Source organism: Felis catus, chromosome A3, assembly GCF_018350175.1.
Source record: "Felis catus isolate Fca126 chromosome A3, F.catus_Fca126_mat1.0, whole genome shotgun sequence".
In the NCBI taxonomy this organism is placed as follows: domain Eukaryota; kingdom Metazoa; phylum Chordata; class Mammalia; order Carnivora; family Felidae; genus Felis; species Felis catus.
This window is the reverse complement of record NC_058370.1, coordinates 26,304,687-26,330,452: the sequence shown is the minus strand read 5'-3', so window position 1 is coordinate 26,330,452 and position 25,766 is coordinate 26,304,687. Positions and strand designations below refer to the sequence as shown.

The following is a 25,766-nucleotide window of genomic DNA, read 5'->3' as shown; positions in this document are numbered from 1 at the left end:
GCATTTAGGGCAGGCCTAGCACACAGTAAATGCCATGGAAGCATTTGCTCTTTCGATTATTATTATCTAGCCACCCCTACCCCCACAGTCCCAGAACAGGCTGCAAGGGGCTGGGGTGGGAGGTGGGGAGGGGAATGAGTGAAGCAGAAACCAGGAAGAGGGCTTTGCTCCTGCCCTCGTCCCTCTCCTTCCCTCCCTCACTCCCTTCAACCTGCCTCTCCTTTGTGCTCAGACCACAGAACCCGCCCCCTCGCCCCCCTTGAGCCATCTCTGGCTGCCATGCCCTTGCCCTGTGCCCCCCTGGGTCCCCAAAGGCCGTTTCATCACGCCTCAGCTCCCTGCCCCGCCCCCGCCCAACATGTGCGGAGCCCATGGCCTCCTGCCAAGGCCTGGGGCTGCCCACAGAGGCCCAGAGACAGAAATCTCACCGCTCGGTAGGTTTTCTTCTGCCCAGCGTGCTTGGGGGCTTTGCCTGGCTCCGCTGAGCTCTCCACATGCATCGAGTAGATGATGTCAAAGAAATCTTCCACCACAGCGACCCGCTTCAGAGAGATGCCCTCCGGCTCCGACAGGCCATCTGCCCCCTGCGACAGGGTGGACAAGCTGTGTTAGTGTCAGGGATGATGGCAGGGTGAGAGCTGGGCCCTGAGGCCTGGCAATGGGTCGGGGGCAGGGACGGCGCTGCTCCCTGACCCGCAAGGCCTCCAGAGGTAGGTCTGGAGGGTTGGGGGTGGAAGGAGCCTGCCGAAAGGGCCCCAGAGACAGGGGCACCAGAATCAGGGCGGCTGCTGCTACCAAATCTACCAGAAACAATGGGAAGAGAACGACAACAACGAAAATACAAATTAAAAAACCAAGAGGCTCCATGTTCACAATTTCAGACAGATTGTGCCAGACTCAGGCGGGGAGCTCTCGAATCACATGCTGTGCCAAGACCATCCTGGAAGTCTCTGGGGAGGGGGGGGGGTGCTAAATAGATGCAGCCCCATCAGGAGCTCGCCAATTAGCAGTAACCTTTCACTGTGGTCCCGGGCTGGGGTCCCAGGGGAATGGCTCGGATCACCTGGGTGACTCCTGCCTCCACCCTGGCCTTTCTGAAAAGCTTTTCACCGCTGCCGGCCCTCCCCACTCCAGCAGCTGAGCGCCGGCAGCAGACCCAGGCTCTTTGTGTGTGGAGATACAGAGAATAACAGACACAAGGCCACGTGGAGGTGGCGGGGCCTCATAAGCAAGGTGGCCGTGGGCCCCTGAGCCTCTTACAAGGCTGGCAGGGGTGCTGTCAGCTGGTCCTGAAAAGGTGTGCCAGGATTGAGAAGGGGGTCCTGCTGCTGGGCAGACACCTGCTGTCTCCCACCAGCAGGGATGGGAGGGAACCAGGAAACTGCAGGGCATGAGGCTGGGGGGTGGTGATGTGTGGCCGGGTCCATAAGGGAGCAGACTGCAGAGTGAGGTCTTTATTCATAGGGCACAGGATACACACATGCTCGGGGACACCCGGCTCCTAGCCATCATCTCCCTATGGGGAGACCTGGAGAGCTCTGGGGAGCTTCACAGATTAAGAGCAACCAGGTGTGTGTGTATGTGTGTGTGTGTGTGTGTGTGTGTGTGTGTGTGTAGGGGGAAGATGGGGGAAAAGGAGATAGGATATTCTCTAAAAGTGTCCAAAACACAAATCTCCCAGAGAATTCTTTCCTAAAGGATCTTGCTCACGGCTCAAGAACATCAGCTCTATGAGGATGTGCACTTCATCTCTTGGCTGTTGCCTGTCTCCCTAGCACCTAGAACAATGCCGGACACATACTAGGCTCAGTAAATAACCGAACGCCTGACTGACTATAAGCAGCAGCCAGGCAGGGTAGTTGAGACATACGCTTCCTCAGTTTGCGGCCCATCATTGAAGTGGCTGTGTGACCCTCAGCAGTTATTTTGCTTCTCTAATCCTCAGCTCCTTTATCTAGAAAACGAGGATAACAGAAGCACCTTTCCTATGAGCTACAGAGAGGAAGAACTGAGATGCGTGTGGAACACTTAGCAGCAAGCCCAGCCCATAGGAACTGCTGCACAAATACTATAATTAAGAAGGGCTTTGTCGTTCGCAAAGTTTCCCCTAGCTATGATAGGGCTGAACATTGTGACAAGCCTGGGAGGTTGTTGGGGTCAGGACCTGCCTGTGGTATGGTGCCTGGTAAGTGGCAGAGCTGGTTTAAGACCTCGGTCTTCGCAGTCCAAGGAAAACAGAGGCGGTGCTAAATGGGACACTTGCTCACAGAACATTCTGGCCACAGACGGGGCTTGGTTTTGTCCAGCAACTTTCCCAATATGCCATGATGGGCAAATAGGGCTGTCTCTTTGCCAGTGGCCCACTTGAGAGCAGATGGGCATCTGGAGTGGAGGGTGCCAAATCCTACAGCCAGTGGGCAGCATCCGTGGGTGGTGACCCTGGGTGGTGACCCTATTGGCCCTGTACAGTTCCTCTTGCCAATGGCTTCCTTCCTAGTCAGGACCCATTTCAATGGGGACTTCTCAGATAGCATGCATCTGGTGTGTGGTGTGTGGTGTGTGTGTGTGTGTGTGTGTGTGTGTGTGTGTGTGTGTGTAGGAGGAGCTGCCTGCTGGTCCTGCTTCCTTGCTGTGAGATTGTGGGCAAACTCTTCAGCCTCCCTGAGCTTCACTTATGAGCTGAGCTGTAAAATTCCATGACTCTTCTTTTCTTAAACTCTCTCAGGAGTTACCGTTACCTCTTTCCTGGGGGTATCTGAAGTCCCCTCTGACGTCCTGGGCCATCTGTAAACGGGGCTCATCAGTGACAAACTTGACCGTTAGCTGACTTGTAACTACCCAGCATTTTGGGGGTCTTCAAATACTGCTGTGACAGAGTTGGATGAGACAAATATTATGACAGTCCAGTAATAATATCCTTCTAACCAGAGGTTCATGTTGGCAAAAACTCACAAAAGGATCATAAGAATAAAAATATAACTGGGTTTCTATTTCTTGAGCTGGGTGGTAGTTTTACAGGTGTGTTCGGTTTGTAAAGAGCCATTGATCTAAACTTTACAATCTGTGTACTTTTCTATATGTCTGCTAAGCTTTAATAAAAAAAAGTATATTAAAAAAATATAATGAGGTGGGTAGTTCCACAACATTTTGATAATCTGAATCTAGAGGCATAATGAGGGGCTTAGCTGCTTAAAAGTGAATAGACCTCTCTGCTTGTAAAACCATTTCGAGCAAGAATGTAGACACCTCTGGAAAATGGAGATAAAATTTGGTGGGAAGGAATGTAGAAAGAAAATAATCTGATGAAAGACAGTATTTCAGGTAAGTGAAATGGAAAGTGTCCCCTAACCAGCTTGGTGACCTTGGGCAGGTTCCTTCTTGACCTTTTTTTTTCTTTTTTTTTTAATTTTAAGTAATCTCTACACCCAATGTGGGGCTTGAACTCACAACCCTGAGATCAAGAGTTGCATGCTCCACCAACTGAGCCAGTCAGGCACCCCACTTCTTGACCTCCTGAAACTCGGTTTCCTCACCTGTAAAATGGGCCTAGAAAGTCCTTGTTGGCTGTTCCAAAGATTAGGCTAAGAGTGTATGTCAGACATCCGGCACATATAGGCTTGTAAATGTTCATCTCTTCCCTCTGGACCCACTGAATTTGGACATTTTGTGTTTAGGAATTTGCTCTTATGTCCTGTCCCTCTGATCCATTCAGGTTACAGCACGGGTCCCCCAAGGCAATACCCACCATCAGAGGAGATGCATAGTCCTATGCAATTCCTAAGTAACATGCTAAGGCTGTCACACAAACTTAAAATAAATTTTCTGAAAGTCAAGGTGTAACTAACCAACCCAGATTAAACAGCAAACCTCACTGCCCAGTGCCTGGCCCATCTCTGTCCCAGCCTTTCACCCCCATTCTAAGGCAGACACGAGTACCCAACAGCTTTGTACCTGGTCCAATGTGACTACAAAATTGTCCCAAAGAAACTCTTCAGGGATCATTTTTAGTAGCTCCCGTTTTAAAGATCTATTGTGATCTCCCCTGATGTTCAAACCTGGGTCCTATAACTGGTCTCTCTCAACTGCAGAGATGTACACAGGAAAGGAAAGGGCTTGTAAGCAACCCAAATTCAAACCACACAAGGTCTGCAGAGCCCCACCTTGAACTGTCCTCTGGTGAGCTGTGGCCACCTGGACACCATGTGTGCTACACCCTAAGGGAAGAACACCAGGATATCTGTCTGTCCTTCAAGGAGAACCCTGGGAAGAGAACAAAGGGATCCCACGGCAGTCACGTGCGAGACATCTCTGCCATGCCCTGCATCCATAGAGGTAATAACCTTCATGCTAAGTGCTGCAGGAGAGGCATGCCTTCCTTAGCTGAGAATCCAGACACAGTGCTATAAGGCAAGAGCTGGTAATTAAAGGAGCAGAAAGCACCTTCCCCATAGCCTTGGGATGCCCCTGCCAACCACTTCTGCTTTGTACCCAAATTAGCTTAATCTGATCCATGGCCCTAAGCAAGCTGGGCCTTGGCTTGACAAAGCTCACTTCATTTACAGGCTGAATGAAGAGGGGGCCCAGAGCCTCCTGACTCACCCCGGCTTCCTGGGACCGCCAGCCAGGAGTGATGGAACGGAACCCTGAAGCACCTCAAGGGAAAAGCCATGAGAAATACACGGTCAGTTGCGCAGGACCAACCTCTGGGGCCTTCCTGCTTGGGGAAGAGTATTGCCATGGCAACATACTACATCCTTTCGAAGCAGCCAACTCCAAAACAGCCAGTCAGGCCCAGGCCAACAAAAACAGGCATGGCAATAGTTTTAAAGATTTCACAGAGCTACGACCTTTCTTGGACATCACCATCTTCCTTTAAAGCAGTCCATGTGGATTCTAAAGGCCAGGTTGCGAATTATGGAGGAAATCACCAAACGTCTGTTTATATACTGCTCCTGTTTCAAGAATATTTACAGCAGTGGCCCCAAAGGGTGGTCCCTAGACTGTTTGAGTTTGCGTCACCTGGGGACTTGATAGAAATGCAAATTCTCCGGCCCCACCTCAGACCCACCAAATCTCACTTTCTGGGGGTTTTAACAGGGCTTCCCTGATGATTCTGACGCACAACAGATTTTGAGGATTGCTGATTAGAATGTCTCCATGATTCGGACAGGGAAACTGGTATTGGCTCATTCAATATATGCTTGCTCTGTGCTTCTAGGCCTAATATTCTTTTCTTCTCCTTCACTGAAGGCCAGTTTTCCTGATGGTGAGAACAAAAGAATCTTCCTGGGCAACGTTGGTATAAATTCAAAACACCTGTCCAGAGACTTCATGCAAATTATGAGTAGAAAGGGCAGGAGTGCCCGGCGTCCTGACATCAGATTTTTAAGTCCTCCCTGGCAAAAGTAATTAACACTTCGGTGGGTCACCCCTTGACAGGTCTTTTCTGGCTTCCTCAGTTTCCTCAACTGATCTGAATGCTCAGGACCAGGAGGATTGTGACACCAGGACTGCACACCTACCCAGAAGAGATGAGCATATCTTGCCAGGCCATTAGGTCCCTGGCCAGGGTGGCCTCCCTCAGGTGAGCTGCCGAATCTGCCTGAGCCTTGCCTGTCTTCCCAGCAAGCCAATTAAATAGACCCCCGTCCAACGGCTGATGGATTTCAGGTCTGTCATCTCCACTGGAACTTCGAAGTCACTCGCTGGTAATAAGTCGCACACCTATCGAGATGGGCTCACTGTTTCCGGTCATGAGGGTGCTGGCTAGTGCATCACCACAATAAGAGCAGCGTGTGCCTCCCGGCAATGAGGAGGCCATGGCTGAGGGGATGTGGCTAAATAGCACCGACATGTCTCAACTGGGTTCCTACAGCAGAGGAAGAAACCACATAGAAAGTCCTTAGGATGTGGCCTTTTGGTGCATTTCAGGGCCGGCTCTTGACAAAGCATACAAATCAACAAGATCGCCATCAGAGGAGAAAGTCAGCCAGCAGAAGAACCCACCCCAGGGGAGACACCTCTGGCTACCACTTATGTGGGACTCCAGGACTTCAGGGGGTTGATTGCACAGGCAAGTGTGAGGATGCTGTGCCGTCCTATCTCGGCCAGCCGGCTAAGTGGCTGCCATTACAGCCAAAGTTCCTGCAAATATCAGCTGCATGCTACTTTCAACTTCTGGAACTGGGGCTGTTCCTCCTGTCCCCCAAACCATACTTTAATAAATTCAGGAAGGGCTGAGGTTTTGCAAGTGGGGGTAGCAGTTTGGGGACGGGGTGGGGAGGGGGGGTTCCTACAAAGTCTCCTTCCGGCTCCTGGCAAGGCCGAAAGAAGACCCGAGGGGGAAGAGTCAGCCTCCTGCAAAGGGTTCTCAGAGGCAAAGGAAAGAGGTGGACGGAAAATTTATAAGCCACCCTAAACTGAGAGACTGAGAAGAAGAAAACTGGAATGAAGACCCGCACCCAGAGAGCCAGAAATTTTCTCAACAGAACCCCCACGAGAAGCCAGTCATCGTTAGTAAAGCTAGGCATTCAGGTGATCGAGGGGAGGGCATTGCCTAAATGGAACAAGGACGGCATTTGAATATCTCTCAGTTATAAATACTACCTACTGTGGGCTGGAAACCAAAACCAAAACCAAACAAAACACCAACCCTCTAACACAGAGATGCACCAGAATTTTAGGACCCACAGTTGCAATGAGCTCTGGAGGCCTGGATGGTGAGGGAGGAGACCACACCCCTGATAAATAAATAAATACGTAAACAAGGCGCTGAGGACTCAGTGTAGCACCTGCCTCCTCTCCACCCCTTTGCACAATTTCCAACTGCTAGTGCGGGCCGCCACGGCGGCGCACCTGCCATCTGGAACAGGCCTCACATATTTCCAAGACCTCCTTTCTGCTTCGCTGAACCTCCATCTTCTTTCAAATCACGCCGGGGACCAAAATGCACACCCCAGGCCACAGAAAGGTGCCTGGGATCAGCCCCCCGAACGACAGCGCTACCTTTGAGGGATGCCATATCCTTCAAGCAGTTCTGAATATTTCTTTTTCTTTTCTTTTTCCTTTCCTTTCTTTTCTTTTTTTTTGGTTAGCTCTGGGATGTCTGGAAAGGATGAGGGAGAAAGGGTGGGAAGGGAAAAGAGTCAAAGGGTCCCCCTTTTGGCAGGAAGGGGCAATGACCCCAGGTTAAGGGACGGAGGGAAAGAGCAGCCAAGGGCACTGTGGGGCAGGAGGAGGGGAATGGGGGGTGGGGGTCCGGGCCTGACTCCGGGATTCTGGGCTGGGGGTGCCCTTGAGGCCCCAGTGCCCTAGGGGTGAGGTCACAGGCCTGAAGACAATCCAGCCCTGACCCTGGCCAAAAAATTGGCCTGCCTGGGCCTCAGTTTCCTCCTGTGTCGAGGTGATACAATGTGACAGGACGGCTGTTGGAACGCGAGTGGCGCACAAACAGCGCCTACCCTGGGCGAGACCCCCATAAATGACCGCTGTCGCGACCACTCCGAAAGGGTGCGTTCCAGGACTCTGGGGACCCGCCTCCCTCGGGCGCCGCGGCCAAGGACCGGGAATGGGGTCGCTGAGGGGGGGCTTCTAGGCGGAAGGGGGCGGCTCTGAGCCAAGCAGGCCCTGCGGGCGGGTCCCTCCGGGGCCGCGGCGGGCGGCCTGGCGCGCTAACGAGCGGAGGCCCCAGGTGCGGGCCCCACCCTGCGCTGGGGTGGGGGGTAAGGGGGAGCTCGAGGGGGAGGGGAGGGCCCGCGCGCTAATGACTGTTGACAGCGCGCGCAGGGGCCGGCCGGGCCGCGCGCGCCGCTGACAGCTGCTCGGGCGGGGGGCGGGGCGCGGGGCGCAGGGCGGGGGTGAGGCCGCTCTCGCTTCCCCCCACGGCGCACGCGCGTGCGCCTCGGCGGGGAGGGGCGGGGAGAAGCGGGGAGGGGCGGGGAGGTGCGCGCGCGCCGGGCCCGGGTTCGGAGGGCCTGCTGGAGCGGCTCGCGCGGGCTCCTCGCGGGCAGGCAGGTAATGAGAGTAACCATGGCAACCCACCAGAGGAAGTGTATTCTGCAGGAGACGTTAATCCCCTCTCCCCGGAGCTGGGACAGCCTGACTTTCCATTCTCACACAGTAATTAGATACCAGCTGTCAGTGCAGGGGGGACGGCTCCGCGGCTGCAGCCCGGCTGCGGGGGGGGGGCGCACAAAGGGGGCGGGGGGGGACGCGGGGAGGAGGGCGTTAAAGACACAGGGACGCTTTCGGGCTGTGGGCCAGGGTGACGCGCCTCCCCCCCCCCCCGTCGCCAGCCTCCAGGCGCGCGTCCGCTCACCTGGAGACCCCGCCCGCGCGGGGCCCCGCCCACTCCACACGCACCTGCTGCGCGCCCGCGCGCCCGCCAGCCCGCCCTCGCGTTCCCCCCTCTCCCAGCCCCGCCTCCCCACTCCCAGCGCACCTGCCCTGCGCCCGCTCCCTCCCCCGCGCCCCCGCCAACCATCCCCGGGACGCTGCCCACCTGTCCTTTGTGCGGGCTGGTACCATTCGATCTGGCCAGCTCTCCTTCAGGGAGCGCCCGCTATGTGCCAGGCGCTGTGCCAAGCCTGATCTGTGTAATCCTCACAGACCCTGTGCGGTAGGAGCCTGTGCTGTTCCCCGCCCAAGGCGCAGCGGGGTGTGGCCATTTGCCCGGGGTCACGCAGAATTGAACCCCCATCCCGATGCCCATTTAACCACCAAGCTACAGCGCCTCCCCATCGCCTCCACATCCGTTATAGCTTTCGGGGGCCTCAAGGAGACAAAACAGTCACACTGGGAGCTGGCATCGTGGTGCACTTAATGTGTGCCAGATATTCACTGCCTCATTTCACTTTCCCAGCAGCTCTGGGAGGTTTATTACTCTCATCTCAGAGGTGAGGAAACTGAGGCACAGAAAGCTGAGGCGACTGGCATGCCCACGGTCAGGATGAGCAGAGTGGTGGAGCTGGGATTCAAACCCAGGCAGTCGGACGCCAGGATCCATGCTCCCAGCTACTGGGCACTATTAACTGCACCCCCAGGTTCCTGGTGGCTGGAATGCAACCCAGGTCTTTCACTGTTCAGCCCACCCACATCCCACATGAGTGAGGAGCTGTCTCTTACATAGCCATACCTGAGAAATCTAAGAAGTTCCTAGGCCTAAAGCTACTGCCACATCCCTAATTTCTATCAGGCCTCCCAGGAGCCGTTGCTGTCGCCGTAGGTAGACACTGGGAAATCATTCTAGGCCAGCCTCTCCATTTCCCAGGTAGGAAAACCAAGACCACCAAGGCCGAAGTCTAGCCCGAGGAGGAGACATCCTGGTGGAGACTTTGGGGGGAGTTCAGTCCCCAAAGGCCCAGCTGTACCTCCTGCCTCCTACCCCACAATCAGGTCTGTGGTGGGCACATCAAGGAGGGGCAGGAAGTGCTGAGAAGCAGAGCAGGCTCCTGTCCCCAGTGGCAGCCGGTGTCTGGGGCTGGAGGAGGCTATCTGATCCCTTCCCCACTGCCCCGGCCATGACCTCCTCCCTCCCTCCATCTCTCCCTCCTCCCTCAAGGCCAGAGTAGCCAGCACCCTGGGCTGCAGCTGAGAACCCTGTGTTCCCCAACCTGGCCTGCATTCCTGGGGGAGGAGGGGTTGGGGGAGGCTGGGCCAAGGGCGTTAGGGACAGGGGTACCCCTGAGGCCGCCCCACCCTATGCAGGCCAAAGCAGGGCTGCCTCCAACCTCACCGTTTCCTGCCTCCGCTCTCCCCATCTCTCAGTAGCGGAGCTGCCTAAATTTGGCTCCAGGAGGGAATGGGGGAGGCGGCAGCAGGCGGGTGCTGTCAGAGGCCAGGGCGCAGCTCCCTGTCTAGCCGGCTGGCATTTTTGCTGTCTGGAGGAGGGCAAGGGGGGGGGGGGCAGCAGCTCTCTCTGGGAAAGGGAGATGTTCGTACCTCCTGACATGCACTGAGTAATGTGCAAACGACATACAAACTGAGCTTCAAATCAGCATCCTAGCCAGGGAACAGCTTGGGTGCTGCTTTTGGGATGAGAACAGAAGGACCAGTGGCCCACTCCCTAGGGGCTCCAGTTGGGGCTGAGTGGAGGGGTACAAGAGTGTCCAGGGCTGAGAGTTGGGAGATTCAGTTTCTCACCAGGTATAGCTTTGGGGCTTCAGCGACTGGACCCTCTGGGTCCCAGCCTGAGGGCAGAGCTGTGGCTTTCTCTGCCTGCTCTGGCATAGTGCTTGGCACACCCTAGCACACGGTTAAGCACATGAGTTCTGCATCCACTTTGTGCAGGTTTGAACCCTGGCTCTCCACTGGTGAACTCCTCAACAGTGCACCCAGGTGAATAGGTAGTGAGATTGCACATCCCTTTTAGTACAGCCACTTCCCTTCCCGGGAAGTTGGGCATAGGGGCATGGCCTGAAGGAACATGGGCTTTGGAATCAGACCTAGATTTCAGGTGTGGTCAGCCAGGAAGACTCTGTGGGTCTCACTCCCCTTATCCGAGAAATGGGTTCAGGATCTCAAGGTCAGTTGGGATGTTCCTGGGGGGGGCCTGGCACACAGTGGGCAGGCACCCCAGAAGTCTTCCCACTGGCCTCAAGTCATGGCTCTCTGCATTTATCCAACTAATTTCTCTGTCCTGTCCCCATCTCCCCTCTCCTCTTTGCCCTCTATCCTGGTTTTTCTCGTCTCTAGATAGTTATAAATTTCTCGCAGTCTCTCTCCTCCCTTTCTCCTCACTTGTCTTAGTCACCTCAGACACGTCACTGCCTCTTAGAGTCTCAGTCTGCACATCTGCTAAATGGGGTTCATGGGAGGTGGATGATGAGCTCTGTCTGGAATCTGGGGTGCAACGGGCACTTGACAGGTGGCAACTCTTCTTTACGAGGCCTCCCCTCCCCATGTGTCATCCCAAATGACCAGGAGGGGTGGGCTGTGCCCTCAGCTCTATCGGGTACAGGGCGTTGGGGCCCTGCTTCTCAGTAACTCTGTTTAACCCCAGATAAGTGCTCTCCTGCCCCTCGGCCGGGGCTGATATGAGCTGAATCCAGCTTCCTGCCACCCAAAAGCCACTTCCTGCCAAACTTGAGCTGATACCAGAAGAACTTGTTTTCTGTGCACAGAGCAGTCCTTGGTGGGGCAGCCATCCGCCTGCCCGCCCCGGGTGTGAACATTTTTTCCATTTGCCTGTCTGCCTGGTGGGGATGGGCTGGGGAGGATGAGGACTCTGCCCTCTTCACCTCTGAACCCTAAACCTGCCCGTCCTGCCCTGCCCCACAGTAGCCGCCTATCCTGCCAGCCATCCCTGGAAGGGTGCCAAGTGCCCCTTTGGACCCAGACAGACATGTGTAGGCACATGTGATATACAGGCTGACACAGCCACACACACACACCCAGTCACTTTGACAGAGTCCCCACAGCCATGGGCATTTGGGGAAGGGCTCCAGGAGACATGTGTGTGACACCGTCAGATATAGACTCGCACCTGGTCACCGGAGAGAATTCCACACAGCTATACCCAGTCTCAGAGCCACTCACACACATGCACACAGATAGGAATCTCCCATGGGGCTCCCCACACTTGCCCAGCACCCAGCTTCCAGATGCGCTCATTGATTCAACAAATACTCTTTAAGGATCTGCTCTGTGCCAGGCCTTGGGTAACCCATAGTAAGAATTATTGAAATGGTAACAGATAATTAGGTGACCTGTGGTGCTGCCTCAGTTGCCTTATCTGTGCAAGAAGGAAAAGAGCCCTACCCCACAGGGCTGTTGGGAGGGTTACTGAGCTAACGCATGCCACGGCCCTGGGCTATCGCCCCAAGTGACCAGGGGGAGTGGGGCTGTACCCTCAGACATGGCACCATCTACGTTAGGCTATCTTAGTTAGCCCGGAGCATCCTGTACCCAGCACCATGCTGAGATCCCACGTACGTTACCTCCTGAGTCCTGGCCCCAGCGGCTAAGGTCACTGTCCCCGTTTTCACAGATGAGGAAACTGAGGCTCAGGGGAGAGGCCCAGAGTCCTCAGGGTGCCCCCACCGACCCTGTCCCCTGCCACACTCTCACTTTGCTGCTCCAGCCTGCCCCACTACCCACCCACATGCCCACCCCCACCCGCACACACTGTTGCCTCTGCCTGGAATGCCCTTGCCACGGGTCTTGGCATGACCAGCTCCTTCTGAACTGCCTACTTACACAGCAACTCCCAAAAGCCCACGTCAGCCCCTGTTCGCTTCCCTCAGAACACTTATCATTTGTGAAACAGTAACCCTCCCCCCCCCACTGGACATTAAGGGCCAAGAGCAAGGACCATTTTGTCCTGTCCTCTGGCACACGGTAGGTGCCCCCAACTTCAGAACTAAATGAATAATCCAAGTAGCCTTCTCTTCACAGCTACAGAGGGCAGAGCCTGGAATCAAACCGAGGCTACTCAAGCTCGAGCTCACTTTTCTGATACTGTACTTCTCACACCGCCAGTAGGCACTTCATAACCTGTGAATGAATGAATGAATGAATGAATGAATGAATGAATGAAACCAAGATCTCAGGATCCCGGTCCAGTGCTCCCTAAGCTAAACCTCCTTCATTTCATGGCCGTGTGGACATGAGCCAAGCTCTAGCTGCCTTGGATGGTGGCAGGGCTGACGGGCCGCCTGAAGCCGGCTGTCAGGAGCTCGTCTGGCCACGGCCGCCAGCAGGGGAGACCAGCTGGCGGTGCAGGGTCCATCGGCCCAGGCCTGGAATCTGAGCCGTCCTGAGAGGCCCAGCTTCTCTCCAGGCCCCCACAAACTGGCCTTTGTTCCCCAGGCCGGCCGAGACCCAGCAGCTTGGGCTTTCTCTCTGCCCGCGGCACCCGCGCTGAGCCGGCAGGGTAAATGGGCCAGCCTCCCCTCTGTCCGTGCCCAGGACGTCGCTTCAGGACTAAATGGAGATGTAATTTTCTATACAAATCCATGACAATTTAGATGGAGTGATTGTAATTGGCTTTTCAATGGGGGTTTTGTCCAGCGCTGGTGGCTAGAACTGGGTGGCCTGTTTAAGGCAGGCTCCATTTAAATGACAATAAAGCAATAATATTGAGGACTTGTACAGTGCCCAGAGCCCCTCCTGGGCCCAAGTGGAGCCTCATGTTTATGGATCTGGTCCTTCCCCGGGGCTGTCTGGACAACTGGATGGGGGGAGCAGAGCCTGGGAGACGGGCTGCCGCATCTTTGAGCTTTCAGATGCGGCTCTGGGACGGCTGGGGCAGGGTCCCCTGTCCACCACTTACCTACTCCCGCATTCATTACACACTCACTAACTGGTGCGACCTGGGGGCTGGCTGCTATTCCAGGTGTTGGGGATGCCGGGATACAGAGAACCCTCTAGGCAGGTCAGGGGGAGGACGGTACAATGGCTAGCACAGCGTGACCCACAGCCAGACAGCACAGTTCACATCCTACCCCTGAGCTCCAGCGCATCGCTTAACCTCTCTGTGCCTCCATCTCCCCAGCCGTAATGTGGAGTTGCCATAAAAGTTACCGTGAGGTCGAAGCACCTGGCTAGGCCTCAGCAGCGTGCCTGGCATAGGGAAGGTGCTGTATGGAAGTTACTGCCCTCGTTGATGAAAGGCTCCAGGTCTGGTGTCAGGCTTGCTGGGTGACTGTAGGCACGTGACTGAACCCCTTTAAGTCTCCACTGGCTTCTCTTTAAGGTGGGGCTCTTAGGAGAGCCAACCCCACAGGGTTGTGAGGATTTACGGAGAGAATGCGGGAAACGGCTTAGCACAGAGCCAGCGCTTGCTCGATAAACATTAGCTCTCTTCACTCTGACGCTCTTCGGCCTTGAGGAGCTCGCCATCCAGTGATAATTATAATGTTGAATGTGGGAGACAGAGAGGGAGAGAAGAACGCTCACGGGAAGCCAGGATGGGGTAGTGCCTGCTGGCAGGGGCTGGCCCGGGAGGGGATGATCCCAAGGGGCCTCGGGAACAGGGTGGGGCATGGGGCTGTGTTAAAGAAGGAAGGCTTCACCGAGGACTTTGGGGCTGGGCCTTAAAGGATGAGTGGCATTTTTGTCCACAGAAAGGGCAGTTACCAGTGCCAGGCTCTGTGGCCGCAGAGTCCCAGGCGGACCCTTGCGGCCTGGCCTCCTGAACAAGTGATCTGCACCTGTGGGGAAAGCTCAGGTGGGGGAGATGTGGGCAGGTGGGCAGGGAGGCCCTCCTGAAGGAGTGACGTGGAAAGCATCGAGGAAGGGAAACAGCATGTGCAAAGGCCCACAGGTGGGAAGGTGGCTGGCATTGTAGGCGGTGGCGAGTGGATAGCGTGGAGAGACGGGATGGGGGTTGTGGCTTCACTCACAGTGAAACAGGCAGCCACGGAGGGATTTTAAGTAGGCAGGCGACACCATCCAAACTACATTTTTTTCAGGATCCCTCTGGCTGCTTGTGGAAAATGGGCTGCAGAGAGGAAAGGGTAAGAGGGAACGTCGGGAGACCGTGGAGAAGCCATCGGTCACTGTGGGAGGGAAACGGCTGGATCCAGGAAGTGGCAGCACTCAGGAACTCTTGGATGGGTGATGGGCGGACGGAGCTGGATGCGGGGCCGGTACATAAGCGGGGTTGGTGGAAGGAAATGAGGGCCGCCTCCCACCTCCTCATGCCAGGCTAAGGTTCTTGGGCTTTTTCCTAAAGGCAGCAGGAAACCAACATGGTTTTTCTCCAGGCAGGGAAAGACCATGCTGAGATTTGTGCTTTTGAAAGATCACTCTGGTGGCAGGCTGGAGGGGTGGGAGGTGGTGGGTGGGTGAGGCTAGAGGGAAGAGGGCAGGGGGCGGGGAGCGTGGTGGGTGGGGACTCAGAGGCCTCAACAGGCATTTTGGCCATTGCCCAACTCCAGAAACACACACTTCTTTCTCAGAGAGATCTAAAACTTAGTCCTAGGTCACAGAGCTTGTCAAGAGAGAGATGGGCTCTCACCCCAGAGCCCAGTGCTCTTTTCCCCTTTGGCATCATCCGCCTTGATTGCCAATAAAGTCCATCAGGAGTAGTGCTTCAACCTCATTGTCAGCTATAGAGCCCTTACTGTGAGGCCAGGAGGTGGGTACTATTATCGTTCCCATTTTACAGATGAGAAAGCCAAGGCTCCGAGAGGCTAAGTCATTCGCCCAAGGGCACACAAGCTGGGAATGGAGAGCCAGACTCAGACCCAGGCAGTCTGACTCCAGACCCACACACCAGATGTCCTAACCAGGCCACAGGCCAAATGGGGCCCATGGACATATTTGGGGGGGGCATGTAGAGATTTATTATAATTTTGAATTTATTACTAAAACATTGGAAAATTTCATGGAAGGAGAAACCCTGAACTTTGGACGGAACTTCCCGATGTTGGCAGCCTCAGGACCCAGTCCTTGAACCTCGTCCATCTCGTAGCCTCCAGGGGAGGTCACACCTCCAGCCTGCAGCTCTCCTCTGCCTCCATGTGGCTGGCTGGCCAAATCTGAAAGCGACTGAGTAGGGCCCCTCTAGATGGCCAGGGAAAGGCATCCATCCATTCATCCAACAAGTGTTTGGACCACCACCCCCTCCACTGCCCAGCCATCCACCAGCTCTCCTCCAGCAGAAGCCTCCTCCATCCCCACTCACTCAGGCCAAACCCTGGAGCCATCCTGGGTTCCTCCTGCTTTCTCCCACGTGCCCCACGCCCATTCCATCCACCAGCAAAGCCTGTTCGCTCCACCTTTAAACTACACCCAGAATCCAACTGCATTCTACAACTCCCCGGGCTCCTGACCTCCTGGCCCAGGGCCTGTGGGGCACCTGGGAAAGGCATGCACTGGCATTCAAGGGCCCTGGGGCCTGGCTCCCGTCTCCCTTCTCTGGGTCTCAGTTGCTTCATCTGTAGGAAGGGGGGGATAAAGTGTGTCATTTGACTCCTATTATCCGTTTGTCCAGATTTTGGAGCTAGACACTTCATGTTAAGATCCTAATTCCTTTCTGGCCTAGGAAGGACACCCTGACGGCAGGTCAGGAGCTCTCTGGGGTAGAAGCTGTCTTGTTTACCGCTGACTAGATCCCCAATATCTACCAGAGCCCAGTACAGACTAGTTACTCAGGAAACATTTATTGAATGAACAAAGGAATGAATGAATCCTCAAGTCACTCCAAAGGAACCCTGGGCATTCGCTCACTTGCAGAGACCTTAATTTTCCCATCTGAGAAACAGAGTAATCTAATGCCTTGCCTTTCTTCTTGTAAAAATTAACATTTATTGAGCACTTATTATGCACCAAGCGCTGATCTAAGCATTTTACATATATTAACTCATTTACTCTTTTTTAAAGATTTTTTTTTAATATTTATTTATTTTTGGGAGACAGAGAGACAGAGTCCAAGCAGGGGAGGGGCAGAGAGAGAGGGAGACACAGAATCTCAAGCAGGCTCCAGGCTCTGAGCTGTCAGCACAGAGCCTGATGCGGGCTCGAACCCACGAAGCGTGGGATCATGACCTGGGCGGAAGTCAGAAGTCCAACCAACTGAGCCACCCAGGCGCCCCTTAATTTTTTAAAGTAATCTCTACACCCAATGCGGGGGTTGAACTTACAACCCCAAGATCAGGAGTTGCGTGCTCTACCGACTGAGCCAGCCCACTGGTTTACTCTTCACTGTAACCCTGGAAAGTATGAACAGCTCCCTTTTATGATTGAAGAAACTAAAGCCCAGAGAGGTTAAGTGACATGACCAAGGTCACACAGCTTATAAGTGGCTGGGCCAGAGACCACCCTAAGCAGCCTGACTTTAAGAACTCTCATTCTTAAACACTCTTTCAGGCTGTTTTCAAGAAGAAATGAGGTTTGGGGAATCCTGCCCCAGGGAGGCAGCCCATGTTGCGGATGGGGGTATGTTGGACAGGGATGCCAGCAGTTTCGTGGCTCCCTATTGCTGGTCACACGAGACCCGATACCTGCATCTGGACTCAAGGTCCCTGGATGTAGCCCCAGCCACATCTCCTCCTCACCCCGGCCCCAGCATAAATCTAATGTGCCAGCGGTCCTAGCTGCCTCTCTTCCCCATCAGACCAGGGCTGTCCTGCCTCTGTGCCTGGACACACACTGTTTCCTCTGCTTGAAATGCCATCACCTGGCTCCTGAGCCAACCCTCCTCCGAGTTTCATTCAGTGCCCTTCTACCCACTCCCCCTGACCCATGAAGACTTCCCTGATCCCTAGCCATATGTCTTGCCTTTGATTTCCTGTAGCACTTTGCCCACAAGGATAATTAGTGTATCTGGATATGCCAGTAGGTATATGAACAAGGTCATTTTACAGATGAGGAAACTGAGGCACTAAGAAGGGAAGTGGGTTGCCCAAAGTGATATGGGATGCAATCAGGACTGAACCTACATTTGCCTGACCCAAAGCTAGACCTCTGAGTCAGACCACGTCTCCCAAAGTCTGTCTTTGAGCCTTAGCTGCCTTCCTTACAAGGGGGAAAGCAGCCTGAGGGCAAAGGCCGCTCTGCACTTCTGGGACAGTGCCAGGCATATAGTAGGTGCTCACTCAAGACTTCCTAGTGATGGGATGGCCTTTGCCTTCTGCACAAGTAAGTGCGGTTTTAGAAAGAGATCTTCCAGGGACCACGTGCAGAGTTGGCATTCTCTCAGTAATCATCTGGTAGGGGCTCGAGGCATTCTGGAGGCACAAGAGGGATAGGACGGTGGGAAGTTGGCCGGGTCAGGAGTTGGAGAGACCATATGACCTTAGGTCACTGTAAAGTGGAGATTTAAATCTCACCATCAGCGTCATTGTGAGGAGATGCCTCTATATAGTGAGCAGTCAGTATACAGTTACCATGGTTATTAATTGATGGTTCATATTCTGGACATTGCCACCAGGAGTGGGGGGGCACTATTAAAGACCAAAAAACAGGGGCACCTGGGTAGCTCAGTCAATTAAGCATCCAACTCTTGGTTTCTGCTCAGGTCATGATCTCAGTTTGTGAGTTCGATCCCCACGTCGAGCTCCACCCTGACCGCACAGAGCCTGCTTGGGATTCTCTCTCTTCCTCTCTGCCCCTCTCTTGATCACTCTCTCTGTCTCTCTCTCAAAATAAATAAATAAACTTAAAAATAATTAAAGACCAAAAAACATATCATCCCCGGCCCAGCAATTCTACTCCTTGATATATACGCTCACACGTGTATGAAATGGCCATCTACATTCAAGGATGTTCATTGAAGTATTTTTTATGAGAGAAAAATATTGGAAACAGCCTAAATGTCCATTAACAGAGGACCAGGTAAATAAATAATGGTACACCCATAAAATCGAATACTACACAGCTGTAAAAAAGAATAAAGAAGTTCTTTATGTTCTGACCTACTTATGCATTGACAGTACATAAATTTACTGTTTAATGGAAAAACAACCTGAAGGATGTAAGTGTTAAAACTATCAAGCTCCTAGAAGAAAACGTAGGGATAAATCTTTGTGTCCTTGGATTAAGCAAGGGTTTCTTAGATATGACACCAGAAGAGCAAGCAACAAAAGAAAAATTAGACAGGGGCGCCTGGGTGCCTCAGTCGGTTAAGCATCCGACTTTGGCTCAGGTCATGATCTCACGGCTTGTGAGTTGGGCTCTGTGCTGACAGCTCAGAGCCTGGAGCCTGCTTTGGATTCTGTGTCTCCCTTTCTCTCTGCCCCTCCCCCACTTGTGCACATGCACTCTCTCGCTCTCAAAAATAAACATTAAAAATTTTTTACAATAAAAAAAGAAAAATTAGACAAATTGGAGTTCATAAAAACTAAAAACTTTTGTGCTCCAAAGGACACCACCAAGAAGAAGAAAACAGGGGTGCCTGCCTGACTCAGTCAGTGGAGTGTGGGACTCTTGATCTCAGGATCATGAGTTCAAGCCCCATGTTGGGTATAGAGCTTGCTTTAAAAAAGAAGAAGAAGAAGAAGAAGAAGAAGAAGAAGAAGAAGATGAAAAGAGAACTCACAGAATGTAAGAAAATACTTGCAAATCCTATATCTGATAAGGGATTTTTTTTTTAATTTTTTTTTCAATGTTTATTTATTTTTGGGACAGAGAGAGACAGAGCATGAACGGGGGAGGGGCAGAGAGAGAGGGAGACACAGAATCGGAAACAGGCTCCAGGCTCCGAGCCATCAGCCCAGAGCCTGACGCGGGGCTCGAACTCACAGACCGCAAGATCGTGACCTGGCTGAAGTCGGACGCTTAACCGACTGCGCCACCCAGGCGCCCCTGATAAGGGATTTTTATCTACAATATATAAAGAAGTCTTATAACTCAATAATAAAACAACAAATAATGCAATTAAAAATGGTCAAAGGAGGGCGCCTGGGTGGATCAGTTGGTTAAGCATCCACTTTGGCCCAGGTCATGACCTCACGTTCGTGGTTCGTGAGTTTGAGCCCCGCATCAGGCTCTGTGCTGACAGCTCAGACCTGGAGCCTGCTTCAGAATCTGTGTCTCCCTCTCTGTCCCTCCCTGGTTTGCGCTCTGTCTCTGTCTCTCTCAAAATTAAATAAACATTAAAAAAAATTTTTTTTAATGGTCAAAGGATCTAAACAGATATTTCTCTAAAGAAGACACACAAACAGCCAATAAGCACAGGAAAAGATGCTTAACATCATTCACCATCAGGGAAATGCAAATCCAAACCACCATGAGATACCACTTCACATGCACTTAGAATGGCTGTAATCAAAAAGACCTACTAGTAAGTGTTGGCAAGGACGTGGGAAAATCAGAAGCCTCACGCACAACACTACTGGTAGGATATTATAAAATGGTGCAAACGGTCTGGCAGTTCCTCAAAAGGTTAAACATAGAGCTACCATATGACCCAGGAGTTCCACTCCTAGGTGGAAGATAACTGAGAACATATTCCCCAAAACTTGGACATGACTATCCGTAGCAGCATTATTCATAATAGCCCAAATGCAGAAACAACCCACATGTCAACCGACTGTTGAACGGATACATCAAATGTGCTATATCCGTAACAGGGAATTTTATTTGGTAATGAAAGGGAATGAAATACGTGCTACAACATGGACAAACCTTGAAAAACTATACGAAGTGACAGAAATCAGACACGAAGGACCACACATCGTATGATTCCATTTAGGGGAAATTCCAGGTAAGGCAAATCTACAGAGAAAGAAGCACATCAGTGGTTGCCCGGGACTGGGGGAGCAGGGGCAGGGGAGTGAAGATTGATTGCTGATGGGTATAGAGTTTCTTCCTGGGATGACGATAAGCTTCTCAAATGGATTGTGGTGATGGTTGCACAACTCTGGACAGACCAAAATCCACTGAATTGTATTTTATTTTTTAATGTTTTTTAAAATTTATTTTGAGAGACAGAGCACATGTGCATCAGAGAGGGGCAGAGAGAAAGGAGAGAGAGAATCCCAAGCAGGGTCCATGCCATCAGCACAGAGCCCGACACGGGGCTTGATCCCACCAACTGTGAGATCGTGACCTGAAACGAAATCAAGAGTTGGACGCTCTACTAACTGAGCCACCCGGGTGCCCTTGAATTATATTTTAAATGGGCGAGCTGTGTGGTGTGTAAAGTATATCTCAAAAAAGCCATTTTAAGAAAAAAAGCAACCTGCAGAATATTTGTACAACATATTTTATGTACAAATAGAAAGAAACCCCACAAATATATATGCGTGTGTGTGTGTGTGTGTGTGTGTGTGTACGTATACACACACACACACACACACACACACACACACACACACACACACACACATCTCTGGAAGGATACTCAAGAAATAATAATGGTTGCCCCTGGGGAGGGGAGCTCTCAGTGGCTGGCAGGCAGGAAGGACTAGGAAGTAGACTTTTTTTTCCCCCATACATGAGTACCTGATGAACTGTTTCTGTTTTTGTTGTTTTTTTTTTTAAGAAATGAGATTCTATTACCTTTGCAAAATGTTACACTCTAAAACAAACAAACAAACAAACAAACAAACAAACAAGAAAACAAACGCCCGGTGGTTTATTAGTGGCCCTCAGCCAGAGGATGGGTTGGGCCAGGCGGCTCTGAACACAGGAGATGGAGAAGAAAACCCAACCTGACAGTTTTCCAAGCCTTACCAACATCTAGCCTCTCTTATTCCTCACACAAGCCCTGCCAGAAGGTTTCGGCACCAGCCCCAGTTCCACCAGCAAATCCTGTGGCTCCTCCCTCAACCAAACCTAGAATCTGCCCACTTCTCACCATCCATGGGCACCATTCAGGGCCAGGCTGCCATCCCTTCTCACCTGGCTCGCTTGGATCATGGCACCACCCTACTCCCAGCTTCCACCCTTCCATCTGTACTCCACACAGATCTGTCCTTGCAACCCGCCCCCACACCCTGGGCATCAGTCCACTGACTGTTTCTCCAACTCCCCAGGCACTTCCTGCCTCAGGGCCTTTGCACTTGTTCTGCTGTCTGTCTAGATACCCACATGGAGGCTCCCTCACCTCCAACATTTCTCTGCTCTGATGTTGAACCCACGAAGCCAAGAGATCATGACCTGAGCCAAAACCAAGAGTCAGATGCTTAACCGACTGAGCCACCCCAGGTGCCCCTGTACCTTTTCTAGAAATCTAAAATTGTTCTAAAATAAACTGTTCATATAAATGTTTTAAATGTGTTGAATAAAAGCACAAATATACAAACTGAGGCTCAAACTTGTGGGCATTTGCCACAGCTACATAGCCAATGAAAACCAGGGACTCGTGGGCAAAGAGACCCAGCAGACAGCCCCCAAGAGAGGAGGCTACTATCACCGGAGATCTATTTATTTTGCAATGAAGGGCAATGTTGTATTGGGAGAGGGGGAGTTTTTCTTTCCACATAGCACAGGGGGCTCAGGCATTCTACTGAGAATCCACACCTGGTCTTATAGAGCTCACAAGTGAGGCACACTCAAACAGGCACCTCCCCAGAAAATTGTCCTTTTCTCCTTGGTCCCCAGGAGGCCCAGACAGCCTCTCCAAATCATGATAAAGTTTGCCAAGGCTTTTCTTGGGTCTGTTGCTCAGGATCTCAAGCTGGGTCACACAAATCAGGGTAGCAGATGAGGAAGGGCTAAGAAAGAACAAGAGTGGTCTAGGCAGGGAAGAGAAAAGGAATAACTTAAAAAAAACGTTTACTTATTTTTGAGAGACAGCGAGAGAGAGCACAAGGGGCAGAGAGAGAGACAGAGAATCCCAAGCAGGCTCCGCACCATCAGCACAGAGCCTGACACAGGGCTCGAACCCACAAACTTCTAGGGGCTGCCATCGGACAAGACGTTTCAGGCTTACGTGACCTCATTCCAGGCTCCCCAGCTGTGCAAGGCTGATTTGGTTACTCCTCTCTCACCAGCAAGGAACCCAATGATTGGAAAAGGATGCAGAAGGGGGTTATGAAGCAGCCGCAGTAGGACGCCATCTCTCCACACCCTCCCTGCACTCTAGCCACGCTGGCTCCTCTCTGAACCACATCTAGGCCAAATGCTCCCTCCTGCCACCTGGCCTTTGCCCATGCTGTACCCTCTGCCTGAATCACTCTTTTTTTCCCAATTACTAAGCTAACTTCTTTTGTTTTTGTTTGTTTGTTTGAGAGAGATAGTGAGCGAGGAGGCAGGGGCAGAGGGGGAGAGAGAGAATCTTTTTTAAAAAAATTTTAATGCTTATTTTTGAGAGAAAAAGAGACAACACATACGCGGAGAAGGGGCAGAGAGAGAGGTAGACATAGAATCCCAAGCAGGCTCCAGACTCTGAGCTGTCAGATGCGGGCTCGAACTCACGAACCATGAGATCATGACCTGAGCCGAAGTCAGATGCTCAACCGACTGAGCCGCCCAGGTGCCCTGAGAGACAGAGTCTTAAGCAGGCTCCGTACTCAGCATGGAGCCCGACACGGGGCTTGACCCCACGGCCCCGGGATCATGACCTGAGCCAATATCAAGGGTCTGACACTCAAACCAACTGAGCCACTCAGGCACCCCTACGCTAACTTCTATTTGACTTTGAGGTTTCAGCTCATGTGCTGAATTGTGTCTCTCCACTCCTCCCCACTGCAAATTCCTATGTTGAAGGCCTGACCCTGTACCTCAGAATGTGACCGTATGGAGACAGGGTCTTTAAAGAAGTAGTTAAGTTAAATGAGGTTATTAGGGTGGGCCCTAGTCCAATACGACTGGTGTCCTTTTAAGAAGAGGAGCCTGGGACACAGAGACATAGGGAGGGAAGCCCAGGTAAAGACACAGAGAGAAGACAGCCACTTGCAAGCCAAGGAGGGAAACCGCAGAAGAAACCAACCTCCAACAAAGCAGCCTTCGATGCACCGCCTCCAGAACCGTGAGAAAATAAACCTCTGTTGTTTGAGCCCCCAGTCTGCAGTATGTGACTATGCAGCCCGAGCAAATGACTGGGGCGCCTCAGAGAAGCCCTCCCCGACGCCCTAAGCCTACGTCGGGCCCTTGTGAGCACCACTGCCTTCATGGCACCTCTCACAATGGCCACGCTGTTTACTTGTGCTACTATTTAGTCAGCGGCCATCTCTCCCGGTAGATGGTGACCCTCACGAGGGCGCCGACGGGGTCAGTCATGGTCTCCACCAGGGTCCAGCACAGTGCCTGCACACAGTAGGTGCTCCATAAACAGGTGCTGAGGGAATAAGGGATAAGCAAAGCTCCGTGGCCCTGGGGAGTTCTCTTGCCCCCCCTTTGTGCCCGCTTCCCTGATCATGAAACAGCAAATCCAAGGCTTCTGGAACTTTTAAACTTCATTCCCCCTCTGAAGTAAATATTAATTTGTGGAGTGGGGGTCTGCCCTGAGGCCCCTCTGCTCTGCCAGGCTTGGTTCTGCCCAGCAACTTTAAATCAAATCCTTGCTGGAAAAGGGTAAAATTAATTCGCAGAGTCTCCAGAAGGTTCCTCACCCTCCACTACCTGTCCCTCTGTCTCCTTGAACCCCGTTCTTCCTTGCTCCTCAGTTCTGGTGCTGCCTGAATCTGGCCACCTCCCTGGGGTACATCCAAAAACTTCACTCCCCCAAAACCTCACCCCTGGAGAACCTGGAGACGTGAACTGGAGGCTCAGAAAGGGAAAGACAGTGGCCCAAAGTCACACAGCCAAGCAGGGACTGGTGCACCTGTGAATCTCTGCTGAGGGCCCAGTCCCATCTCACAGGGCATCAGCCGTGGTATCTGCCCACAAAAGTGTCCTCAGCCCTGGGGAAACTGCCCTGCCCCCTCCCCTCCATTCACCCCACCCAGCAGATCTGCTCTGGACTGAGAAGAGACTGGCCAGAGCCAACCTCAGGCACAGCAGATGTCCTGGGGCACAGAGAGAACGCGGCCTGCCCAAACCCACACAGTCAGGAAAGAGTAGGGCCAGATCTGGGTTGTGTAATATTGATCCCGCCCCTGCTGTAGGACAGAGCGGGGAATCTTAGGACTTGGGCAGTCCTGAGTTCAAATCTAGCCATGTGGTCTTAGGCAAGGGACTCCATGGCTCTGGGATGTTTTTCCTCAACTGTAACGTTGGGGTTCATGGCATCTACCTGGTGGGATGTGAGGAAGGTTCAGGGAAACGATGTTAAGGTTAACATTCATTCATGCGTGTCAACTTTAAAGGTGAAGAAGCCATTAACCCAGAGCCTGTCTACCACTCAAAGTGGGGTCCACCCACTCAGTCCACTCCGTAAAGTGGGGTCCACCCTCACCCCCCGCCCCCCGCCCCCAATGATGGGCCCCCTCACTGCTGAGCTGCCCTGTGGTCCCATCTGCGGGGTCACGGCACCGACTCTCTTCGTTCCTCGGTTTGTGGACAGTGCCGAAGGTATTCAGGGTAGCCAGTTAGAACTTCCTTAACTTCTCCTTGGTGTCTACTTACTGCTTCTACAGAGACACCCTCTGAAAGTAGGACCCTGGGCCTCCTCTGCAGGGACTTCGGGAGCAACCCAGCCAGCTTCCCAAATCTTCCCATTTGGGCATGCCCAGTGCTCGGGCAGTGACAGGATCAGGGGAGGCTCTGCTCCCTACCAAGCTCTGTGACCTCTGGCAAGCCCTGAACGACTGACAGGGAGCAAACTCTTGACATGGACCAGTTCTCTCTAGCTCTAGAAACAGGCTCTGTACATAAGCATTTGCCTCTGTATGCATCAGCTGGCTCTGGAAAGACAACGGGCTGGTCACAGCCGTGCCTTGGGAGAGGGGAACTGGGCAGCCGGGGAAAGAAAAGGGGCAGGAAGGGAATTTTTACTGTAATTTTTAAAACGGTCAAGTTTCAAATCATGTGAATGCACTGCGTATTTAAACGAAATTACAAATATAACAGAATCTAGGATTCAGCACCCCAAGTTTGCACGGGCCTCTGCCATTACTGCAGGTAACTGACAACCGGCCAGAGAGGAGTGGCTGATACACAGCGAGCTGAGAGGGGTCATTTCACCTTACGGGCCTCGGTGTCTCCTCGGGATCGAGGTAACTATTGAAAGCCATGCCATATAATCTAACCCCAACTTGCTAGTCTCTCGAGATCAGCTCTGGGGGGTGGGTGAGAAACAGTCTATCACGGGAGCCATGGGCTGAGGGGATGAGCTCGTGAAAGCCCAAGTGGCCCAGCACTGTGAACGGGACTATCAGGGACATCACCCAGGCAGCCCCCTTGTTTTACTGATGGGGAAACTGAGTCACGGAGCTGGAAAGGGACTATGTGCCTAGATGACACCACCAAACTGGGCATAACACCACCCCACAGCC

The 25,766-nt window shown here is 52.8% G+C and overlaps 1 protein-coding gene across 8 annotated transcripts in view; it reads right to left on the bottom strand.

The window, feature by feature from the left end:
- The window catches only part of NOL4L (nucleolar protein 4 like), a 126,466-nt gene that overhangs the window by 76,309 nt on the left and 24,391 nt on the right, over nucleotides 1-25,766 (bottom strand). For 4 of the 8 annotated variants that reach the window (XM_023251347.2, XM_045053758.1, XM_045053763.1 and 1 more), the window contains exon 2: nucleotides 429-584. In XM_023251347.2, the coding sequence (XP_023107115.1) occupies nucleotides 429-584 (156 nt within the window). Of the gene's footprint in view, nucleotides 1-428; nucleotides 585-2,738; nucleotides 2,864-7,005; nucleotides 7,712-25,766 lie in introns of those variants that run through there. The other 4 variants (XM_045053760.1, XM_045053759.1, XM_045053762.1 and 1 more) reach the window with 4 other exon arrangements.